Source organism: Balaenoptera physalus (assembly GCF_965194825.1).
Source record: "Balaenoptera physalus genome assembly, chromosome: 20".
Lineage (NCBI taxonomy): Eukaryota > Metazoa > Chordata > Mammalia > Artiodactyla > Balaenopteridae > Balaenoptera > Balaenoptera physalus.
The window spans coordinates 9,718,657-9,741,828 of NC_138901.1; the positions used below are offsets into that span (position 1 = coordinate 9,718,657).

General features: G+C 46.4%; 1 protein-coding gene and 1 long non-coding RNA gene across 2 annotated transcripts in view; one reads left to right on the forward strand and one right to left on the reverse strand.

Moving 5' to 3' along the window:
* DNAH17 (dynein axonemal heavy chain 17) overlaps positions 1 to 11,655 on the reverse strand; it is a gene marked incomplete at its 3' end in the record, with an annotated part of 115,130 nt that extends 103,475 nt beyond the window's left edge. Inside the window, exons 1-8 of the mRNA XM_082443049.1 lie at positions 5,873 to 11,655; positions 4,505 to 4,698; positions 3,553 to 3,745; positions 3,263 to 3,362; positions 2,917 to 3,002; positions 2,589 to 2,714; positions 1,683 to 1,832; positions 1,458 to 1,547 (exon numbers count right to left, since the gene is read on the reverse strand). Of these exons, the coding sequence (XP_082299175.1) occupies positions 1,458 to 1,547; positions 1,683 to 1,832; positions 2,589 to 2,714; positions 2,917 to 3,002; positions 3,263 to 3,362; positions 3,553 to 3,745; positions 4,505 to 4,698; positions 5,873 to 6,217 (1,284 nt within the window). The 5' untranslated portion in view covers positions 6,218 to 11,655. The remainder of the gene's footprint in view (positions 1 to 1,457; positions 1,548 to 1,682; positions 1,833 to 2,588; positions 2,715 to 2,916; positions 3,003 to 3,262; positions 3,363 to 3,552; positions 3,746 to 4,504; positions 4,699 to 5,872) is intronic.
* Positions 1 to 23,172, forward strand: part of LOC309650967 — a 356,435-nt gene that overhangs the window by 12,565 nt on the left and 320,698 nt on the right. The window lies entirely within an intron of this gene.

Here is a 23,172-nt window from a genome sequence, read left to right on the forward strand (position 1 = left end):
CCAACACTGGGCGAAATGTGCCTCTACATAAATCACACTTTACCGGGGCCCCACTTCCTCAGCTGTGGGATGAAGCAGTTGGAAAGGCACGCGGTGGCTCCTGATGGCCTCACGTACAGGGTGCCTGATGGATGTTTGAGTGTAAATCCCACTCCCTCACTCCCTCCGAGGTGTGGGTCTCACCTCGCCTTCTCCTGGAAGCCGTCCCACCTATTTTAGCCCATGGTGGTGCCTTCTTTTCCAGAATCCCCAATTGCTATCTGTGCTCTTCCTTTTGGCACTTAACCCCATTCAGTCCTATCACGTTATCTAACGCTTCTGTGTGTAGCTCTTATTCCCCGATCGAGACCCCAAAGGCTTCTTGAGGATGATGAGCAGCCCCCAGGTGCCTGACCCAGTGCCTGGTGCTGCTTAGACGGAAGGTGCTCGTAGGGTACTCGTGTCCCTCCCCTAAGCCAGTGCCGAGGTTGATGCCACTTCCCCCACCAGATGTCCAAGATGTATCGAGCTATAACCCAAGCAAACCTAACGCAAAGTAACAGCATCCCCATGCCCTGAGCTCTGGGGCTCTTACACCCAAGGAGGGTGGCACAGCCCTCAGGCAGGGGGTGGCTGGCACGGCCATTTCCCCCACCCCAAAAAGCCCCTCTTTTCCTAGAAGCGTCATCCTGATTCACAATCTATAATGTAGGGACCAGTGGCTGCTTGGCCAGAAACTTGGCTGGGACCTTCCAGTTCTTGGGCTCGAGCCTTCAGGCATGAAGCAACACTCCATGATGGGAATTTGGGAGTCTTAAGGGGGCTTCCTGCTTTGCCTCCCAGAGGGTGCGGATGAGAACTAGACACGCCTTCCTGGAGCCACTGTTGATGGCGTCCATCATAACATCACTGCCCAGTGAATGAACGGTTCCAGGATGATTCCCCCCAACCCCGCCTTTTTTTTTTTAAAGGATGTAATGTGCATAAAGTTAAAAAAAAAAAAAAAGACCATAAAGATTACAAAACAAAAAGGAAAACTTTCTTGCCCTACCCATGCCTTCACCCCTCACCTCTTCTCCCCAGAGGAAACCATTTTGAACCTTTTTTAAAATTTTAATTTGCCATGTGTCATTCCATGTATCCAAATAGGGTCCCTCTTAAATCTTCACTTGGGCTAACTTAGTCCCACTAACTCTCTCCCCCTTGGCCTGCAGGCTTCCTGACCAGGGTCACTGACCTTGTCATTAACCTGCTCATAGACAGAAAGCAGGAGAAAGGGGAAAAGCAAGCAAAATGGGTCGCTTTGTTCTGGGCTAACAGCTCCAGGCCTGGCAGAGGTGGCCCAGGGACTCGGTTTCCCCATGACACAGACGTTTGGCAGCCTATTTGCAAGCGAGATAAGGACGGAAGACACGGCTCTCCTAAGGTGAGGGCAGCCGGAGTGGTGCAGGGGGAGGTGAGCCAAATTCCACCTTTACCTCGATGGTCTGGATGCGGTGGAAAAAGGAATTTATTCTGGAAAAGGCAAGAGAAGAAGGGAATTCCCAAGGCACCGGCTCCTTGTCTTTCTAGGGGAGAGAGAGAGAGAGAGAGAGAGAAAAGGCTGCGTTTGCCTCCGACACGTCCATGGGGTCCGACGCCGGGGCCAACATCACCCTGACCTCTTTCCCCCGGTTCGCTCTCTACAAACCAGACCGTACCTTGAAGAAAAGCTTCATGTTGGTGCAGCAGAACTCGTAGGCTCGGTACAGCTCCTTTAGGACGCTCACGGACAGAGAGACGCCGCTCAGCGCCTCCACAGTTTCACCCTGCAGGCCTTTCAGCACCTCATCGGGACTCAGGTAGGTCCGAGTCTGGGCAGAAGGGAAGGCGTCCCCAAGTTCGGACCAGTCGGAGAGGTGACATCCGGGTGCACTGTCCACAGCTGTTTCACTGGTTAGAATGACCCGCCCCGGGCCCCTGGGCCACTTCTTCTGACACATCCACGGTCCCAGCCCGTCTGCTGACTGCGGGGCATTTGCAGGCGCCCGAGCCGTTTCTCTCACCGGGACCCTCACGCCGGGCTAAGGCCACAGCACAACCAGATTTTGATGGCAGATGACTAGGGGCCCAGAAACGCAGTCCTGCTACGGCTGCGGGATCCTGGGCCACTAGGTCCCTCTGGGCCTGCAGACAGGGCTGCGAGCATGATTCTAACACACGCAAGCAGCCCAGGGGCACAAGGAGGCAACTCACACCTTGGAGGCTGTGTAACCCCTGCTTGTGAAATGGAAGAAGGAAAGGGAATCGGTGTTGAGGTAGACGGGAGGAGGCTTGGTGTCGGAGCAGATAAACCCCACAAAGCCCCCGGCCGAGCCTTGGGGTGCTGGGACTCAGTGGGCCGCCCCACTTTCTTTCCTCCCCACTCCCGGCGTGGGGCAGGTTGGGCTGGCACTGCCCAGGTCTTGGGAGAACCCTGGGTGGCCACCCAGAGGGCCCAGCCTTAGCCCGGAGCCTGTAAATCCCTGCACCAGCACCTTAGCCTGTTTTTAAACTGCTGGGGAACACGGGGTGGTGTGGGCGGGCGGCAATCAGGAGGCAGGGAAGGTGGCCAGGGCCACGTGGGCTACCATCTCGATGAGCTGGTTGCAGAACTCCTGCAGGATGACGAGGATCCTGGAGGGCGTATTGTAGTGCTCGGACGTGGCCCAGATGAAGCAGATGGTATACAGCACCTTGGCGATGAAATTCGGGAGCTGGGGAGAGATGGGCCGGGCAGGCACTTTGTCACAGCACCTCAGCACGCCCCTTCCCACGGCCCAGGAGGGGACCCCCAAGGGGAAGGAAGAGGCACTCGCCAGGCCCTCGTGCCCGACCACAGCCAGGAAGCCCGCAGCCCCTGCTCCCCCAAGACACAAGCCCAGCCCCTGCCAAATGACCTTTCTCTTGCTAACATACCATCGTGAAGTCAGCCTGTTCCATCTCCTCCAACAAGATCTGCAGAGGCTTCAGGTACAGCACTATATCGTTGGCTTCCTTCAGGCCTGCCCCAGACAAGAACAGGGGCTCATCCGCAGGGGAGCGGAAGCCGGACCCCACTCCCGACGGTCACAAGTGGTGACGGGCAGCTCTGTGTGTTTATGGACACCCACTGCCTCAAGAACGGGTCTTCCTCAAAAGGCGGGGCCCAAGCAAGCTCCGCCCCCGCCCCGGGGTCAGCAAGGGGCCTGCCCAGCCCCTCCCGGGAGGGGCTGATACCTTCCTCTTGGAGGGGCGAGGTGTTCTCATAGGGCCACCCGCTTACCCTCAGTGACATTCGTATACACGTTTTGCAGGGCTGGCCAGTAGCAGCTTTTGGCTTTTTCCAGGATCTCGACGATTTTGTTCACTTTGGGCCTGTTGAGCTGAGAAGGAAAGAAGAAAATTAGCCTTTCAACAGATTCTAGACGAAGGCTGCCTGACCCCATCGCCGGTGCTGAGGGATCCATGCGGGTCCACGCGGGTTACCCGGGTCCCCTCAGGGGTCCCCTTGGGGAGGCTGGATGCTCAGGACTCCAGTGGGCGCCTGGTCGCCAGGGGCAGAAAAGGCGTCACCTGCTCGTGGATGCACTTGAGGTTCATCAGCCGGGCGTCCCAGAACTCAAACTCGACTCGGGGCAGGGGGTGCAGCCCGTCCAGCAGGGCCTGGGCCGAGTCTTTGCTCAGCACATCCCGGATCTGGTGGGACCAGTCGATGACGATGGTCTCGATGGCGTGCAGCAGCGAGTTGTCCAGGGAGGAGGGGATCCTGCCGGGCAGAGTCGGGGGGAGAGGCTGTCAGCCAGGAGAGACCCTGCACCAACGCTGGGTGTTGCCAGGGATGCCAGTGCCCCCAAGAAAGAGGATGAGGAGGGCCAGCTCTGGAATGAAATCCACGTTCATGACGGCTCCTCCAGCAGTTCTGACTGGGGTCACCATGGGGCATGTGCTGGGGGCCTAGAGGACCTGCCATGTGATAAGCCCTGCAGGAGCGGTCGCCCTCTGATGGGAGTAAAGGAACACACTATCACTGCAACTTGCTTCAAGCGTCGCACGCACCGGGCGGCTGCAAATGGCGCTCAGGCAGGTGCAAGGCGCCACCTCGGAGTCCTCATGCTTCTGTGGGCCACTGGGATGCCCCAGCCTCGATATAGAAGCCCAGCCTCCACCTGCTGAAAATCCCTTCCATGCCCCTCACTGCCCCTCAGTACCCACGTCCTAAAGCTGGGTATCCCCTTTCCTGTGTGACATGTGACAATGTGACGTCCTTGGCCTAGTCCTTGTGTCTGACGGAGGAGGGGCTGGAGCACAGGTGTCCAGCAGTTGCCAGAGCTGGAGTCTTGGGGGCTCCAGGGTCTCGTCCTGTTCTGTCCTTGTGCCTTCGATCTCAGACTCAGCACCTAAAGGCACCATCCTGCCCTCCTCGGTTTCGTCAGCTCCGAAACCAGTTTTCGGTGAGACAGTTTATCCTTGGTGGTGGGGGACCAGATGCCCCTCCTTCCAGCCAGCTCCCCGGCCGGGTCCCTACCTCTGCATGGACTCAAGGGTGCCATCCAGACTGCCCAGGTGCTCCGCGATGGGCAGCAGCGTCTTCCCCTTGATCTTGCCGCCCATCACACACATCTCGTTCTTCAGCTTGTGGACTTGCTTCACAATGTCCTCTGAGACCACGCGGGGCCATCCGCTCATGTTTTCGCTTTGGTTTAACAGGGAGTAGAGGACCTGAAAGGAGGGGCAGGGTCCTCAGTGTGCGGGTCCCGGGGGGAACCGAGCCCTTCTTCCATTGCAGAAGGAGGTGGGGCCAGTCGAGGTGCTGAGGCCAGTGACGACAGCCCAGCCCCTGTGCCATGTCCATGAAGGGAGAGCCCAAGAGCGCACACTCCTGGCTGAAAGCAAACATTTCGCGCTGCCTCCGAGTGCTGCTATAGGCTGAATTGTGCCCCCGCCCCAGTTCACACGTGGGAGCCCCAGCACCTCCAGATGTGACTGTATTTGGAGAGAGGGCCTTTCGAGAGGTGATTAAGGGGGGCCCTAACCCAATATGACCGTTGTCCTCAGCAGAGATGAGGACACAGACACGCACAGAGGGAAGGCCACACGAAGACTCAAGGCCGTGTGAAGACGGCCGTCCACACGCCCGGGAGAGAGGCCTCAGAAGGAACCAGCCCAGCTCACACCTTGATCTGGGACTTGCAGCCTCCAGATTGTGGTGCTTTGTTAGGGCAGCCCGAGCAGAGAACGACAAACACCCGTGTGCCCCAGCTTTGGGCCATGCCAGCTGCCTCGGTGGACATGAGAGGAGGCTGGCCTGGGTCCTGGCTGAGTGGCCCCTGTGGCCTGAGTCTGCACAAGGCAGGGACGCACGTCCCCATCTCACAGATGAGGAGAACGATGACTAGGAAAGCTGTCACTGGAATTCCGGCTGGTCTGACTCTCCAGAGGGAGCTGCACCTGCCATGCCTGCCAACAGTGGACAGATACGTAGAGCGGCACCTGCTTGTTCCCTTTCTTTGCTTGAAGTCTCAGAACTAGGAAACCCATCTACTGGATCTCAAATGGCCCATGCCTTCTGAGGCTACAGGCAGGGATGTCCCCAGGGCAGTATGGAGGTTCTAGTGATTTCGAGAGAGGACAGGTGGTGGCCAGGGCCACTCAGCCCTCACATGCACAGCATCAGCTGGAGGTCAGGTTAGAAAGCGAATCTGTCTCAGCCGTCAGGGCAGCCGGGCCTGAGCTCTCGAACACCTGACCGGCTTCTAGGTGATGCAGATGCCGCTGGCCCCTGGACCTGCTCCCTGGGTAGCAGCGCTCAAGGCCACTCACTCAAAGTATGAGAAACAGGTGTTGCTCCTCCTGAGCCCTCTGCCCCGCCCCAGAGAGGCCTAGATGCACCCACCTCCTCCACGATGGCGATCAGCTGGTCCACAGGGGTGGGGCTTATGTCCCCATAGACCAGACGGTCCTTGTAGTTGTCCTTGCTGATGTTCTCAGGTTTCTTCTTGATGAAGTACATCCCTTTGGACTTGAGGGAGGCCGGGAAGCCCAGGCAGGGTATGATCATGCCGGCGGGGTTGAGTGTCAGCACCAGAACTTGGACGTCCGGTTTCTCAAAGAATTCGGTGAACAAACCCACGTTCTCTTCTGCTCCGACCATTTTACTCCACTTGTCCGGCTTGAACTTTAGGACGATGGAAGCGACACTCTCCAAATACTCTAACCTGACGTCTGGTGTAATCATCATCTTGACGTTCACTTACACCTGTTAAATGAACAGAGACACGGACACAGCACAGTCTCCTGGGGAATCTCCATTTCCTGCCTGTCCCTGGAACCATCTGAAATCCCTGTTCTAACCAATCGAGAAAGGAAAGGGTCATCGTGAATATAGTGTTTTCAGCCATGGGTGGGCTGCGGGTGAGGGAGGACCAGGGGGCTGTGTCTGTCTGCTCTGGCTGGATGGCTGCCCTCTGCCCCGCTGTGGGTATCACCATGGAGCAGGGCCACATGGCAGTGGTGTGTGCTTGTGTGAACTGTGACCAGGAAGTTAATAGGCTGGGAAAGGTTGAGATGGGCTCTGGGGAAAAGGAGAAAAGGAAAGGATCATAGCAAGATAGTCTGAAGGTGACGGGGTGGGGAGAGGTGAAATGAGGCAACGAAAGGGTCAGGTTGAAAGATCCCAGGAAGGTGACATCACACCCCCAGGATATGGGCTAAAGTCAGACAGGAGGGGGTGGACCCAATGTGCAGGTGTGGGGTTCATCACACTCTCCCTGTCCTAACCCCAGCCATAGTGTACCCCAACTTTTGCCCAGCCCTTCGGCCTCTCCCACCCCCCAGCCCCCATCATGTGCCCATGGACCCCACAGAAGCTGCTCACATTCCTCCGGGAGAATCCCTTGTGGCTCTCCCGTAGGGTCAGGGTTAACTGGAGAGTTGGGGGGACACCCTTGAAGCTCCAAAAGGCCAGGACAAATGAGGCATTCCCTGTGGGCATAAAATTTAAAGGGGTGCCCAAAATCCTGACCGGCCCCGAGCAGGGAACAGAGCACCTTCCGGGGTGGGTAATGGGTCTACTCGGTCCAGCAGAGTAGACCCATTACCCAGGTAGCCTGGGTTCTACCTCTGTCCCCTGGAGCCTCCTCAGCCTTGCCTCCAAGCACCCCTCACACAATGCATGGCCACTCACAGCTGACAGCAAATGGCTTCTCAGGTAGCGAGCAGAGCCAAACAATGGGCAGCTCTTTCCCAGACCAGTAAAGGAAATGGCTCCCTTCCCTTGAGGGGCACCAACTGCCATGGAACTTCGGCAAGTCTCCTGGGAACTGGGACTTCTAGAACCTTCTCAGGACCTGAGTGACCAGTGGTGGTGTAGCAAATGAACAACCGTCAATTACCCACCACAGTGGAAAGGCTCTTGGATTAAACAAACTTTGCCTTTGAACATTTAGTTCATTTTCATTTCAGGAAATTACTAACATATTGGGGTTTAAAGCTATTGTCTTATTAAGTGCTTATTATCTGTCTTGCCTCTTCTAGATTCCCTTTCTTTTCCTTTCTTGCCTTCTTCTAGATTTGTTTCATTCCCTCCCCATTATCTTGGTTATTATACACCTTTTGTTTTTTAGAGGTACATAGACATTATAACATGCATCCTGACTTACCCGAGTGTAATACTCATTGCAACCTGATAATGAAATTCAGAAAACAATTTCCATTTACAATAACATCAAAAAGAATAAAATATTTAGGAATAAAATTTTAAAAGAAGGGCAAGATTTATACACTGAAAACTACAAAACATCATTAAAAGAAATTAAAGACAAATAAATGGAAAGAGATCCCATGTTCATGGAATGGAAGACTTAATATTGTTAAGTTGGCAGTTCTCCTCAAACTGATCTACAGATTCAACACAATACTTGCCAAAATCCCAGCTGTGTTTCTGCAGAAATGGAAAAGCTGATCCTCAATTTCTTAGGGAAATCTGAGGGACCAAGAAAAGCCAAGACAATCTTGAAAAAACAGCGAAGTTTCCCAATTTCAAAACTTCTCAATTTCAAAACTTACTACAGTTCATAGCAGCACTATTTACAATCGTCAAGACATGGAAGCAACCTAAATGTCCATCAACAGGTGAATGTGGTATATATACAAGGAAATATTACTCAGCCATAAAAAAGAATGAAGTAATGCCATTTACAGCAACATGGATGGACCTAGAGATGATCATACTAAATGAAGTAAGTCAGACAAAGACAAATATCATTATGATATCACGTATATGTAGAATCTAAAAAAATGATGCAAATGAACTTATTTACAAAAAGAAATAGACTCACAGACATAGAAAACAAACTTATGGTTACCAAAGGGGGGAGGGATAAGTATGGAATTTGGGATTAACAGATACAGATTACTATATATAAAACAGATAAACAGGGACTTCCCTGGTGGCCCAGGGGTTAAGAATCTGCCTGCAATGCAGGGGACACGGGTTTGAGCCCTAGTCTGGGAAGATCCCAAATGCCGCAGAGCAACTAGGCCCGTGTGCCACAACTACTGAGCCTGTGCTCTAGAGCCCACAAGCCACAACTACTGAGCCTGTGTGCCACAACTACTGAAGCCCACGTGCCTACAGCCCATGTTCCACAAGAGAAGCCACTGCAATGAGAAGCCCATGCACCACAACGAAGACCCAACACACACAAAAATAAATAAATAAAATAAATTAAAACAAAACAAAACAGATAAACAACAAGGACCTACTGTATAGCACAGGAACTATATCCAATATCTTGTAATAACCTATAATGGAAAAGAATTTGAAAAAGAATAGATATATGTATCTATAACTGAATCACTTAGCTGTACACCTGAAACATTGTAAATAAACTATACTTCAATAAAAAATTATTTAAAAAACTTACTAGAAAGCTATGGTAATTAAGACTGGGTGTGGCTGCTATAAGGATAGATCAATGGAATAGAATTGATGAGTCCAAAAATAAACACATACATTTATGGGCAACTGATTTTAGACAAGGGTACAAAGACAATTCAATTGGGGAAAGAAGAATCTTTTCAATAAATAGTATTGGAACCCATGCAAAGGAATGAAGTTGGACCCTCACCTCACACCACCTAAAAAATTAACTAAAAAATGGATCAAAGACCTAAATGTAAGAGCTAAAATTATAAAACTCTTAGCATAAAGCATAGGAGTAGATCTTTATAACCTTGAATGAGCAATGGTTTCTTATATATGACACCAAAAGCATAAGTGACCAAAGAAAAAGATAAATTAGGCCTCATCAAAATTAAAAACTTTTAACAAAGTTTAAAGTCAGCAGAAGGAAGGAAATAATAAATATCAGAGAGGAAACAAAATAGAGATTAAAAAATAGAAAAAAAAAAGCAATAAAACCAAGAGCTGGTTCTTTGAAAGGATAAACAAAATTGACAAACCTGTGGCTAGGCTCACCAAGATGAAAAGAGAGAGAACCCAAATAAACAAAATAAGAAATGAAAGAGGAGAAACATCAACTGATACTGAAAAAAAACCAAACAAACAAACATAAGAGAATATTATGAACAATTATTGGCCAACAAATTGGACAACCTAGAAGAAATGGACAACTTTCTGGAAACATACAGCTCACCAAAATTGAATCAAGGAAAATAGATAATTTGAACAGACAAATCACTAGAAATTAAATAGAATATGTAACCAAAAAAACTCCCTACAAAAGTCCTGGACCAGATGGCTTCATAGGCGAATTCTACCAAACATATAAAGAGGAACTATTACTAATCCTTCTCAAAGTCTTCCAAAAGATTGAAGAGGAGGGAACACTCCCAAAGACATTCTATGAAGCCACCATCACCCTGATACCAAAACCAGACAAAGATACCACCAAAAAAGAAAATTATAGGCCAATATCTTTGATGAGTATAGATGCAAAAAAATCTCAGCAAAATATTAGCAAACTGAATACAACAACACATTAAAAAGATCAAAAAAGATCATACACCATGACCAAGAAGGATTCATCCCAAGTTCACAAGGATGGCTCCACATACGCAAAAATCAATGTAATACACCACATCAACAAAAGAAAAGACAAAAACCACATGATCATCTCAATAGATGCAGAAGAAGCATCTGACAAAATTCAACATCCATTCATGATAAAAACTTTTACCAAAGTGGGTATAGAGGGACCATATCGCAACATAATAAAAGCTTTTTATGACAACCCACAACCAATATAATACTCAATGGTGAAAAGCTGAAAGCCTTCCTGCTAAAATCTGGAACAAGGATGCCCATTCTCACCACTTCTCTTCGACATAGTATTAGAAGTTTGAGACATAGCAGTCAGACAAGAAAAAGAAATAAAAGGTATTCAAATTGGAAGGGAAGAGGTAAAGCTGTCCTTATATGCAGATGACATGATACTATACATAGAAAACCCTAAAGACTCCACACAAAAAATACTAGAACTGACAAATGAATTCAGCAAGGTAGCAGGATACAAGATTAACATACAGAAATTGGTTGCATTTCTTTAACAATGAAATATCAGAAAGGGAATGTAAAAAAAAAAAAAAACAAACCTTTTAAAATCACACCCCCCAAAATAAAATACTTAGGGATAAACCTGACCAAGGAGGTGAAAGACTTATATGCTGAGAACTGTGAAACACTAATAAAAGAAATTAAAGATGATTCAAAGAAATGGAAAGATATCCCATGGATTGGAAGAATTAATATTGTTAAAATGGCCATACTATCCAAAGCAATATACAGATTTAACACAATCCCTATCAAATTACCCATGACATTTTTCACAGAACTAGAACAAATAATCCTAAAATTTATACGGAACCATAAGAGACCCAGAATTGCCAAAGCAATCCTGAGGAAAAAGAACAAAGCAGGAAGCATAATGCTCCCAGACTTCAGACAATACTACAAAGCTACAGTAATGAAAACAGTGTGGTATTGGCACAAAAACAGACATACAGATCAATGGAACAGAATAGAGAGCCCAGAGATAAACCCACACACCTATGGTCAATTAATCTTTGACAAAGGAGGCAAGGATATAAAATGGGAAAAGACAGTCTCTTCAGCAAATACTGCTGGGAAAGTTGGACAGCTGCATGTAAATCAATGAAGTTAGAACACACCCTCACACCATGCACAAAAATAAACTCAAAATGGCTTAAAGACTTAAATATAAGTCATGATACCATAAAACTCCTAGAAGGGATCATAGGCAAAATATTCTCTGGCATAAATCATGCCAGGGCTTCCCTGGTGGCGCAGTGGTTGAGAATCTGCCTGCTAATGCAGGGGACACGGGTTCGAGCCCTGGTCTGGGAAGATCCCACATGCCACGGAGCAGCTGGGCCCGTGAGCCACAACTACTGAGCCTGCGCATCTGGAGCCCGTGCCCTGCAACGGAAGGGGCCGCGATAGTGAAAGGCCCGCGCACCGCGATGAAGAGCGGTCCCCGCACCGCGATGAAGAGCGGTCCCCGCACCGCGATGAAGAGTGGCCCCCACTTGCCGTAACTAGAGAAAGCCCTCGCACGAACCAAAGACCCAACACAGCCAAAAATAAATAAATAAATAAATAAAGTAGCTATTAAAAAAAAAAAAAAATCATGCCAATGTTTTCTTAGGTCAGTCTCCCAAGGCGATAGAAATAAAAGCAAAAATAAACAAATGGGACCTAATCAAACTTATAAGCGTTTGCACAGCAAAAGAAAGCATAAACAAAACGAAAAGACAACCTACAGAATGGGAGAAAACATTTGCAAACGAGGCAACCAACAAGAGCTTAATTTCCAAAATATACAAACAGCTCATACGGCTCAACAACAACAGAAAAACCAACAACCCAGTCGAAAAATGGGCAGAAGACCTAAATAGACATTTCTCCAAAGAAGACAGACAGATGGCCAATAGGCACATGAAAACATGCTCAATATCACTAATTATTCAAGAAATGCAAATCAAAACTATAATGAGGTATCACCTCACACAAGTCAGAATGGCCATTATTAAAAAGTCTACAAATAAAAAATGCTGGAGGGGGTGTGGAGCAAAGGGAATCCTCCTACAGTGTTGGTGAGAATGTAAGTTGGTGCAGCCACTATGGAAAACAATATGGAGGTTCCTCAGAAAACTAAAACTAGTATTACCATATGATCCAGCAATCCCACTCCTGGGCATATATCCAGATAAAACTATAATTCAAAAAGACACACGCACCCCTATGTTCATAGCAGCACTATTCACAATAGCCAAGACATGGAAACAACTTAAATGTCCACTGACAGATGAATGGATAAAAATGTGGTACATACATACAATGGAATACTACTCAGCCATAAAAAAGAACGAAATAATGCCATTTGCAGCAACATGGATGCAACTAGAGATTATCATACTAAGTGAAGTAAGTCAGAAAGAAAAAGACAAATACCATACGATATCACTTATATGTGGACTCTAAAATAGGCACAAATGAACCTATCTACAAAGCAGAAAGAGACTCACAGACATAGAGAACAGACTTGTGGTTGCCAACGGGGAGGGGTTTGGGGAGGGTTGGACTGGGAGTTTGGGGTTAGTAGATGCAAACTGTTACATATAGAATGGATGGACAAAAAGGTCCTACTGCATAGCACAGGGAACTATATTCAATGTCCTGGGATAAACCATAATGGAAAAGAATTTTAAAAAGAATGTGTATATATGTATAACAGAGTAACTTTGCTATACAGTAGAAATTAACACAACATTGTAAATCAACTATATCAATAAAAGAAGAATTAAAAACTTATGTGCTTCAAAGGACACTATGAAGAAAGTGAAAAAACAGCCCTCAGCATGAGAGAAATATTTGCAAATCATATAGCTGATAAGGGACTTGTATTCCAAAAATATATAGAACTCATAACACAATAATAAAAACACAAACATAATTAAAAATGGGTAAAGGATATAGACATTTCTCCAAGTAAGGTATGCAAATGACTGATAAGTACATGAAAAGATGCTCAACATCATTAGTCTTCAGGGAAATACAACTCATCAGGGAAATGAACTTATATGAGGTCCCTGGAGTAGTCAAATTCATAGAGACATGAAGCAGAATAGAGGTTGCCAGAGGCTAGAAGACGGAAGAATGGGGAGTTAGTGTTTCATGGGGACAGAATTTCGGTTTGGGAAGATGAAAAATTTCTGGAGATGGATGGTGGTGATTGGTTGCACCACAGTGTGAATGTACTTAATGCCACTTAAGAATGGTCAGAATGGTAACTTTTATTTTATGTATATGTAGTGTAAGCCCTGACAGTATTTTTTTTTTTCTTTTTTGTGGTGCTAGCGCCTGAATTAAGCTTTCATTGCCGAGGCATCCCCTTCAACACATTGCCAGCCACGTGACTAGATAAAGGGCCAGGCCACCCCCACAACTGAGGCTCCTTTGTTTTAGAGATCTTGGTTGATTTTAATAACTGACAATTTGGGCTACTTGTTTTTGGTTTTATATATTTTTTCCTCTTCCTGCGCTTTAAATTCCCACTCTTATAAGTTCACCAATAAAGAGTGAGCCCTCAGAACCCTAGGCCCCCACCCTCTACCCCAATAAAAGCACAAGCTCAGGTACACCCCCCCACACACATGACCTCACTGTGTGCCCCCACATGTGTTGTGTATGTTCCAGGTCTTGTAAGTAGTAAACTTCTAATTCTTTCCAAGTTTCTGGATGGTTATTGCTGAAGCGCATCTTGCAATCACAGTAAGAACCACAGGGCTTTTCCAACCACAACACTGGTGGTTAATAAGCTAAGACCAGCACAACAGAGTCCATTTTACCACGCACACAAATCCCCACTTCACTTTGAGACCCGGGTTCTCCTGCCACTTTTGTGCCTCCCCCTCCACATCCCAGACATCTGCACTCATGCAGGACTCTGGATTCTAGATCACTGTCAGGAGGCATTCCTCTGCATCCTCATTTCCCACCTCCCCTAGGGGACTTCAGGGACCACAGAGACAACCTCATCACTCCCTGGCCTCCTGGCTCCTTGGCCTCCTCCGTGGCTTCCAGCATGTCCATGCCCTGCTTTAATTTGTCCCTCCAGTTCCTGTGGGCGCCTCTGCTTGCCCTCCTCCATCATCCCCTGCTGTTCTCCTCCATCCCTCCCGCTCTCTGATTCCCAGGGCCATCGTGTATCACACTTGCACTGATCTCGCCCCTGGTCCTTTCCTTACATCCCATGGTAATACTGACCATCTCCCTTTGTTGGACTGGTACCCAGGCTCAGTGCTGCTGGGGGGAAAAGAAATCACACACCTGTACACTCACCTGGTCTACGCACTGCCAGATTGCTGCTGGTTGTTTTTGTTTTCAATTAACTTTTGTCAGCTCACTCTACTGTGCTCTAGGACAATTCCTCTGAGTCTTAATTTTTCTCAAGTCCCTGACCTTTCCCCTCCCCCTCAGCAGACAGCCTCACCTTTTACCTCAGGTAGAAAACTGGAACCATTGGAACCAACTTTCTAAAATGTCCGCAATCAAACCTGATAAAACTGAGTTGTAGCCCTCTCTCATGTAGGTGAACCCTTCTACCGTGCCCTGGGTCCCCTCCCCTCCTGCCTGTCCTCGTCTCTGCCTTTGAACCTCTTTCTGCCATCATCTTTGAGAAATGAACAAGCCGTTACCATCTTAGAGGAAAACCCTCCTCAAACTCACCCTGCCTTCTACTTCCACTCCCTTCACGGCCACCGTTCTCTAAAGAACTGCCTGGAATGTCTGTCTCCATCTCTCTTTCTTTCCATGAAGACACCCACTTGGCTTTCTCTCTGTCCACTGTACTTGGGATGCGGGAGGAGCGAAACTGGGGGGAGGGACATGTCTTCATTGATTAGTCCAGATGGTGCCCAGGCCACTCTGCTCATACCCTATTGGCCCGTGCCTGGTCACACGGCCACCTAGCTGCAAGGGAGGCTGGAAGTGTAGTCTCTACCTGGCATCCACGTGTCCCCCACACTTGGAGGGTTGGGTTTGTAAAGAAAAGGAAAAGGTTGCCCAGCATTCCAGGTCTACAAGGGTCAAGCCCTTAGCCATTGTAGCTGCCCCCTGACCGCATACCTGAGGGGCACTGAGGATGGAGAAAAACAGGAAGCATTTTGAGCTTTGGATACCTGCCCCTAGATAGTTAAGATGCACCTCTAAAGAAAAATTTCAATCACCCCAGATTCTTGAATCTTCCCATACATAGAAAAGTTCTAGAAAAACATTTTTTGATGATATACTGTTTGATTCCTATAATACAATGCTATAAGGTGTGCCCTGAAAGAAAATAAAGTGGTTGGAATCCAAAAAAAAAAAAAAAAAAAGAAAGAAAGAAAAGCACTAGAATTATTAACTTGAGATGTCTGTTCTTTGTGATTAGCAGTCATCTTTTGATGTGACATGTTTTTTCCAGCAAAAATTCATATACATCCTGGCTCCTCTCTTACCTCTTCAGAGCAGTTTCTCAGAGCCATCTGAGAGGCTGTCTCCCAGGTTATAGTCTGCTGAATAAGACACTGAATAAACTCAACTCACAGTTCTTAAATTATGTGGTTTTCTTAAGTTGACAGGTTACTAAGTGGATGAAGGGAATCTGTGGACACTACCCAGTCTCCATCATGCTGGCCTAGACCCATTCTCAGAGCTCAAGGTTACTATTTGGAAGTAGCACCTCAAAGTCAGAGTGCACAAAACTGACCTCTCCCCCTCTCCCCACCTCCTCCCACACACCCCCACACCTGGTATTCCTTAAGGCTTGGCTGACCCAGTGTATGACCGGCCAGCTGCTCAGGCACCAGCAGGGTCCTGGCTTCCACTGTCAACACCAGTGAATTCTGCCTCCTCAACGTCTCTGGACAGGTCCACCTTCCTTCATGGCTACTGCCCTCTGGTCCAAGCCACGTTACCCCCTCCCACACCCTGGGGTCTACAAACACCCTCTCTCCTTCTCCACACCCACTCTTGTCCCAGCAGCACATCCTCCAGAGCATTTTCAAAAGACAACTGTCAAGAGGGCAGACAGCAGAAGCAAGAAGAACTACAATCCTGCACCCTGTGGAACAAAAACCACATTCACAGAAAGATAGACAAGATGAAAAGGCAGAGGGCTATGTACCAGATGAAGGAACGAGATAAAACCCCAGAAAAACAACTAAATGAAGTGGAGATAGGCAACCTTCCAGAAAAAGAATTCAGAATAATGATAGTGAAGATGATCCAGGACCTCAGAAAAAGAATGGAGGCAAAGATTGAGAAGAAGCAAGAAATGTTTAACAAAGACCTAGAAGAATTAAAGAATAAACAAACAGAGATGAACAATACAATAACTGAAATGAAAAGTACACTAGAAGGAATCAGTAGCAGAATAACTGAGGCAGAAGAACAGATAAGTGACCTGGAAGACAGAATGGTGGAATTCAGTGCCATGGAACAGAATAAAGAGAAAAGAATGAAAAGAAATGAAGACAGCCTAAGAGACCTCTGGGACAACATTAAACGCAACAACATTCGCATTATAGGGGTCCCAGAAGGAGAAGAGAGAGAGAAAGGACCGGAGAAAACATTTGAAGAGATTATAGTCGAAAACTTCCCTAACATGGGAAAGGAAATAGCCACCCAAATCCAGGAAGTGCAGAGAGTCCCATACAGGATAAACCCAAGGAGAAACACACCAAGACACATAGTAATAAAATTGGCAAAAATTAAAGACAAAGAAAAATTATTGAAAGCAGCAAGGGAAAAATGACAAATAACATACAAGGGAACTCCCATAAGGTTAACAGCTGATTTCTCAGCAGAAACTCTACAAGCCAGAAGGGAGTAGCAGGACATATTTAAAGTGATGAAAGGGAAGAACCTACAACCAAGATTACTCTACCCGGCAAGGATCTCATTCAGATTCTATGGAGAAATCAAAAGCTTTACAGACAAGCAAAAGCTAAGAGAATTCAGCACCACCAAACCAGCTCTACAACAAATGCTAAAGGAACTTCTCTAAGTGGGAAACACAAGAGAAGAAAAGGACCTACAAAAACAAACCCAAAACAATTAAGAAAATGGTAATAGGAACATACATATCGATAATTACCTTAAACGTGAATGGATTAAATGCTCCAACCAAAAGACACAGGCTTGCTGAATGGATACAAAAACAAGACCCATATATATGCTGTCTACAAGAGACCCACTTCAGACCTAGGGACACATACAGACTGAAAGAGAGGGGATGGAAAAAGATATTCCATGCAAATGAAAATCAAAAGAAAGCTGGAGTAGCAATACTCCTATCAGATAAAATAGACTTTAAAATAAAGAATGTTACAAGAGACAAGGAAGGACACTACATGATAAAGGGATCAATCCAAGAAGAAGATATAACAATTATAAATATATATGCACCCAACATAGGAGCACCTCAATACATAAGGCAACTGCTAACAGCTATAAAAGATGAAATTGACAGTAACACAGTAATAGTGGGGGACTATAACACCTCACTTACACCAATGGACAGATCATCCAAACAGAAAATTAATAAGGAAACAGAAGCTTTAAATGACACAATAGACCAGATAGATTTAATTGATATTTATAGGACATTCCATCCAAAAACAGCAGATTACACTTTCTTCTCAAGTGCACATGGAACATTCTCCAGGATAGATCACATCTTGGGTCACAAATCAAGCCTCAGTAAATTTAAGAAAATTGAAATCATATCAAGCATCTTTTCTGACCACAACACTATGAGATTAGAAATGAATTACAGGGAAAAAAACGTAAAAAACACAAACACATGGAGGCTAAACAATACGTTACTAAATAACCAAGAGATCACTGAAGAAATCAAAGAGGAAATAAAAAAATACCTAGAGACAAATGACAATGAAAACACGACGACCCAAAACCTATGGGATGCAGCAAAAGCAGTTCTAAGAGGGAAGTTTATAGCTATACAAGCCTATCTCAAGAAACAAGAAAAATCTCAAGTAAACAATCTAACCTTACACCTAAAGAAACTAGAGAAAGAAGAACAAACAAAACCCAAAGTTAGCAGAAGGAAAGAAATCATAAAGATCAGAGCAGAAATAAATGAAATAGAAACAAAGAAAACAATAGCAAAGATCAATAAAACTAAAAGCTGGTTCTTTGAGAAGATAAACAAAATTGATAAGCCATTAGCCAGACTCATCAAGAAAAAGAGGGAGAGGACTCAAATCAATAAAATCAGAAATGAAAAAGAAGTTACAACAGACACCGCAGAAATACAAAGCATCCTAAGAGACTACTACAAGCAACTCTATGCCAATAAAATGGACAACCTGGAAGAAATGGACAATTTCTTAGAAAGGTATAACCTTCCAAGACTGAACCAGGAAGAAACAGAAAATATGAACAGACCAATCACAAGTAATGAAATTGAAACTGTGATTAAAAATCTTCCAACAAACAAAAGTCCAGGACCAGATGGCTTCACAGATGAATTCTATCAAACATTTAGAGAAGAGCTAACACCTATCCTTCTCAAACTCTTCCAAAAAATTGCAGAGGAAGGAACACTCTCAAACTCATTCTATGAGGCCACCATCACCCTGATACCAAAACTAGACAAAGACACTACAAAAAAAGAAAATTATAGACCAATATCACTGATGAATATAGATGCAAAAATCCTCAACAAAATACTAGCAAACAGAATCCAACAACACATTAAAAGGATCATACACCACGATCAAGTGGGATTTATCCCAGGGATACAAGGATTCTTCAATATATGCAAATCAATCAATGTGATACACCATATTAACAAATTGAAGAATAAAAACCATATGATCATCTCAATAGATGCAGAAAAAGCTTTCGACAAAATTCAACACCCATTTATGATAAAAACTCTCCAGAAAATGGGCATAGAGGGAACCTACCTCAACATAACAAAGGCCATATATGACAAACCCACAGCAAACATCATTCTCAATGGTGAAAAACTGAAAGCATTTCCTCTAAGATCAGGAAAAAGACAAGGATGTCCACTCTCACCACTATTATTCAACAGAGTTTTGGAAGTCCTAGCCACAGCAATCAGAGAAGAAAAAGAAATAAAAGGAATACAAATTGGAAAATAAGAAGTAAAACTGTCATTGTCTACAGATGACATGATACTATACATAGAGAATCCTAAAGATGCCACCAGAAAACTACTAGAGCTAATCAATGAATTTGGTAAAGTTGCAGGATACAAAATTAATGCACAGAAATCTCTTCATTAATGATTAAAAATCTGAAAGAGAAATTAAGGAAACACTCCCATTTACCATCGCAACAAAAAGAATAAAATACCTAGGAATAAACCTACCTAGGGAGACAAAAGACCTGTATGCAGAAAACTATAAGACACTGATGAAAGAAATTAAAGATGATACAAACAGATGGAGAGATATACCATATTCTTGGATTGGAAGAATCAATATTGTGAAAATGACTATACTACCCAAAGCAATCTACAGATTTGATGCAATCCCTATCAAATTACCAATGGCATTTTTTACAGAACCAGAACAAAAAATCTTAAGATTTGCATGGAGACACAAAAGACCCCGAATAGCCAAAGCTGTCTTGAGGGAAAAAAACGGAGCTGGAGGAATCAGACTCCCTGACTTCAGACTATGCTATAAAGCTACAGTAATCAAGACAATATGGTACTGGCACAAAATCAGAAATACAGATCAATGGAACAGGATAGAAAGCCCAGAGGTAAACCCACACACCTATGGTCAACTAATCTATGACAAAGGAGGCAAGGATATACAATGGAGAAAAGACAGTCTCTTCAATAAGAGAAAACTGGACAGCTACATGTCAAAGAATGAAATTAGAACACTCCCTAACACCATACACAAAAATAAACTCAAAATGGATTCGAGACCTAAATGTAAGACTGGACGCTATAAGACTCTTAGAGAAAAACATAGGAAGAACACTCTTTGACATAAATCACAGCAAGATCTTTTTTGATCCACCTCCTAGAGTAATGGAAATAAAAACAAAAATAAACAAATGGGACCTAATGAAACTTAAAAGCTTTTGCACAGCAAAGGAAACTACAAACAAGATGAAAAGACAACCCTCAGAATGGGAGAAAATATTTGCAAACAAATCAATGGACAAAGGATTAATGTCCAAAATATATAAACAGCTTATGCAGCTCAACATTAAAAAAACAACCCAATCCAAAAATGGGTAGAAGACCTAAATAGACATTTCTCCAAAGAAGACATACAGATGGCCAAGAAGCACATGAAAAGCTGCTCAACATCACTAATTATTAGAGAAATGCAATTCAAAACTACAATGAGGTATCACCTCACACCAGTTAGAATGGGCATCATCAGAAAATCTACAAACAACAAATGCTGGAGAGGGTGTGGAGAAAAGGGAACCCTCTTGCACTGTTGGTGGGAATGTAAATTGATACAGCCACTATGGAGAACAGTATGGAGGTTCCTTAAAAAACTAAAAATAGAATTACCATATGACCCAGCAATCCCACTACTGGGCATATACCCAGAGAAAACCATAATGCAAAAAGACACATGCACCCCAATGTTCATTGCAGCACTATTTACAATAGCCAGGTCATGGAAGCAACCTAAATGCCCATTGACAGACGAATGGATAAAGAAGATGTGGTACATATATACAATGGAATATTACTAAGCCATAAAAAGGAACAAAATTGGGTCATTTGTAGAGACGTGGATGAATCTAGAGACTGTCATACAGAGTGAAGTAAGTCAGAAAGAGAAAAACAAATATCGTATATTAACGCATATATGTGGAACCTAGAGAAATGGTACAGATGAACCGGTTTGCAGGGTAGAAAGAGACACAGATGTAGAGAACAAACGTATGGACTCCAAGGCGGGAAACTGGCGGGGGTGGTGGTGGTGGTGTGATGAATTGGGAGATTGGGGTTTACATGTATACACCGATGTGTATAAGAACCTGCCGTATAAAAAAATAAATAAAATAAAATTCAAAAAAACCCCACAAAAAACAAAAAAAAACAAAAGACAACTGTCATGTCAACACAACACTTAAAACCCATCAACAGCTTCCTAGTGCTCCTAGGAGAACATCCAAATAAACCTCGAGGGCCTTGTAGGATTTGGCCCCTGCTCGCTCACACCATTCCCCCCAGTCTCGACCCGAATGCCCCATGCCCCAGCCACGCTGGCTTCTTCCAGCTCCTCCAAGACACCCGCTCACGAGAGGGGCTTCCTGCCCGGCACAGAATCCTGCATGCCTGCACACACACACTCACACGTGCACACAAACACCTAATTCCTCCGCACCCTCAGCTGTGGCATCTTTCCCAGCAAGGGTCCCCCACGGACCGTTCACTCCCTCCGTCTCTGTTTGCTGTGCACCCAGCACTGCTCGCTGCGTCTCTGTGACAGCTGCAATTAGGCACTAATTAGGCATCAGTTATCCACTTCCCCTCTTCCTAGGGCCCATCCTTTTTGATGAGCACTGCCACCCCAGGACCTGGTCCTGTACCTGGCCTGCGGCAGTCCTTCAATAAACATCACTGAAGGAACAAAGGCTCTGACAAGTCCTGCTGCAAAGACTGTTTAACCTCATCTAACCCAGCGTTTCCCCTAACATTGTTCAGAATGAAACCATTCTTTCCTTTAAGCCCCATCACTCTTCCGAGGAACAGTTTGAAACTGTAGACCAAGGTTCTAGCTGGTCCAACTTCCACCAAAATTGTGCCCTCCGGGGTCTACGTGTCCCAAGACACAAAGGACCAAACATCAGATGGTGAAATGGTGGACGTGGCAGGGAGTCGGGCAGACGTCCCCTTGGCCATGAAACCACAGGCTTGGGCTCAGGGTGGACGCCCTGCCTGGAGTAGAGAGACTCAGGAGTGACGTGGAGGAAGGTGCTTCCCAGTGGGTCACACCTGAAGTCCCACCTGAGCAGAGAAGCCAGGGGAGGACCCCCAGGTTCTAGGTGGCACAATTAGCTTTCGCTATGTCCACACTGTGGGGGAAACAGCGGGCCCTTCGGAAATGCCAGGCGGCGTGAGACACTTCCTAACTGGGGAATGCATTTGCGGCCGAGCAGTGGGTGGCCGGCCACCGTCCCCTCTGCCACCGTCCGCCCTGCCAGCTGAGACACGTGGTTCCCTCATTTCCTTTGCTCTGACAGTCACAGCCATGGGGGATGAGCCGAAAGGCTCACCGTCTACTTACAGTCCCCTGGGAGCTCTTCCTCCTGCTGAATTAACTTGGAAGACAAGTTTCCACAGACGTGACCCATCATTAAATACAACCGCAGGACGATTCTCCTCGGCTGGGGATGCTGGCGGTGGGCAGGAGACTGGGCCATCTGGGTCTCGTCGCTGTCCCCACCACACGCAGCCTCCCTGTGTCTACTTTGGCGCTGCTACACATCCTCAGGCTGAGTTCCCGGCAGCAGGGACAGGAGGACAGGCGGCTTTGTCCTCTGCCCAGCCGTGTCCTTGCCCCTGGCCTTGGGCACAAAGGGAGAGCAGAACCCCACGGGCCAGGCTGGCTCAGCAGGGGCCTCAGGCTTCACAAAGACGGCAGGGTGGCCAGAGAGACGTCTCCGGCCCACAAAGTTTCCGGAGGTCACTGCCAGGCTAGGCACCCTGGAGGCCCCGGGGTCTCTGTCTAGCAAGTCCCGGGGTGAGGGCCCACAAGGCACAGACGTGCCTGGAGTCCAAGCCAGCCAGGCTGGGAGTGGGTTAGCGGGAGGCTTTTGCAGCCAAATGCCTCTGCCTGCACAGGGCAGGGGGTGGTGAGCAGTGCTCCTGTGAAAACAAGTGTTTGACAGACAGGCCTCGCGCTCAAAGGACCCGGATGCTGGTTAGAGGCGAGAGAGCCAGGTTTTATTCGGTCCTGTTGTGATAGAGGAAAAAGCTGTGCTCGTCTCCGAGGAGAGTGGAGACAGCTGGGGGTTTACAGGCAGAGAGCAGTGAGGGCGTCCGTAGGTGGAAAATTCCTAAAAGGAGACAACGGGAGGGGGATTCTTGCTAAAGGCAGGTCAAGGAGTAGACATCAAAGGTGAGGACG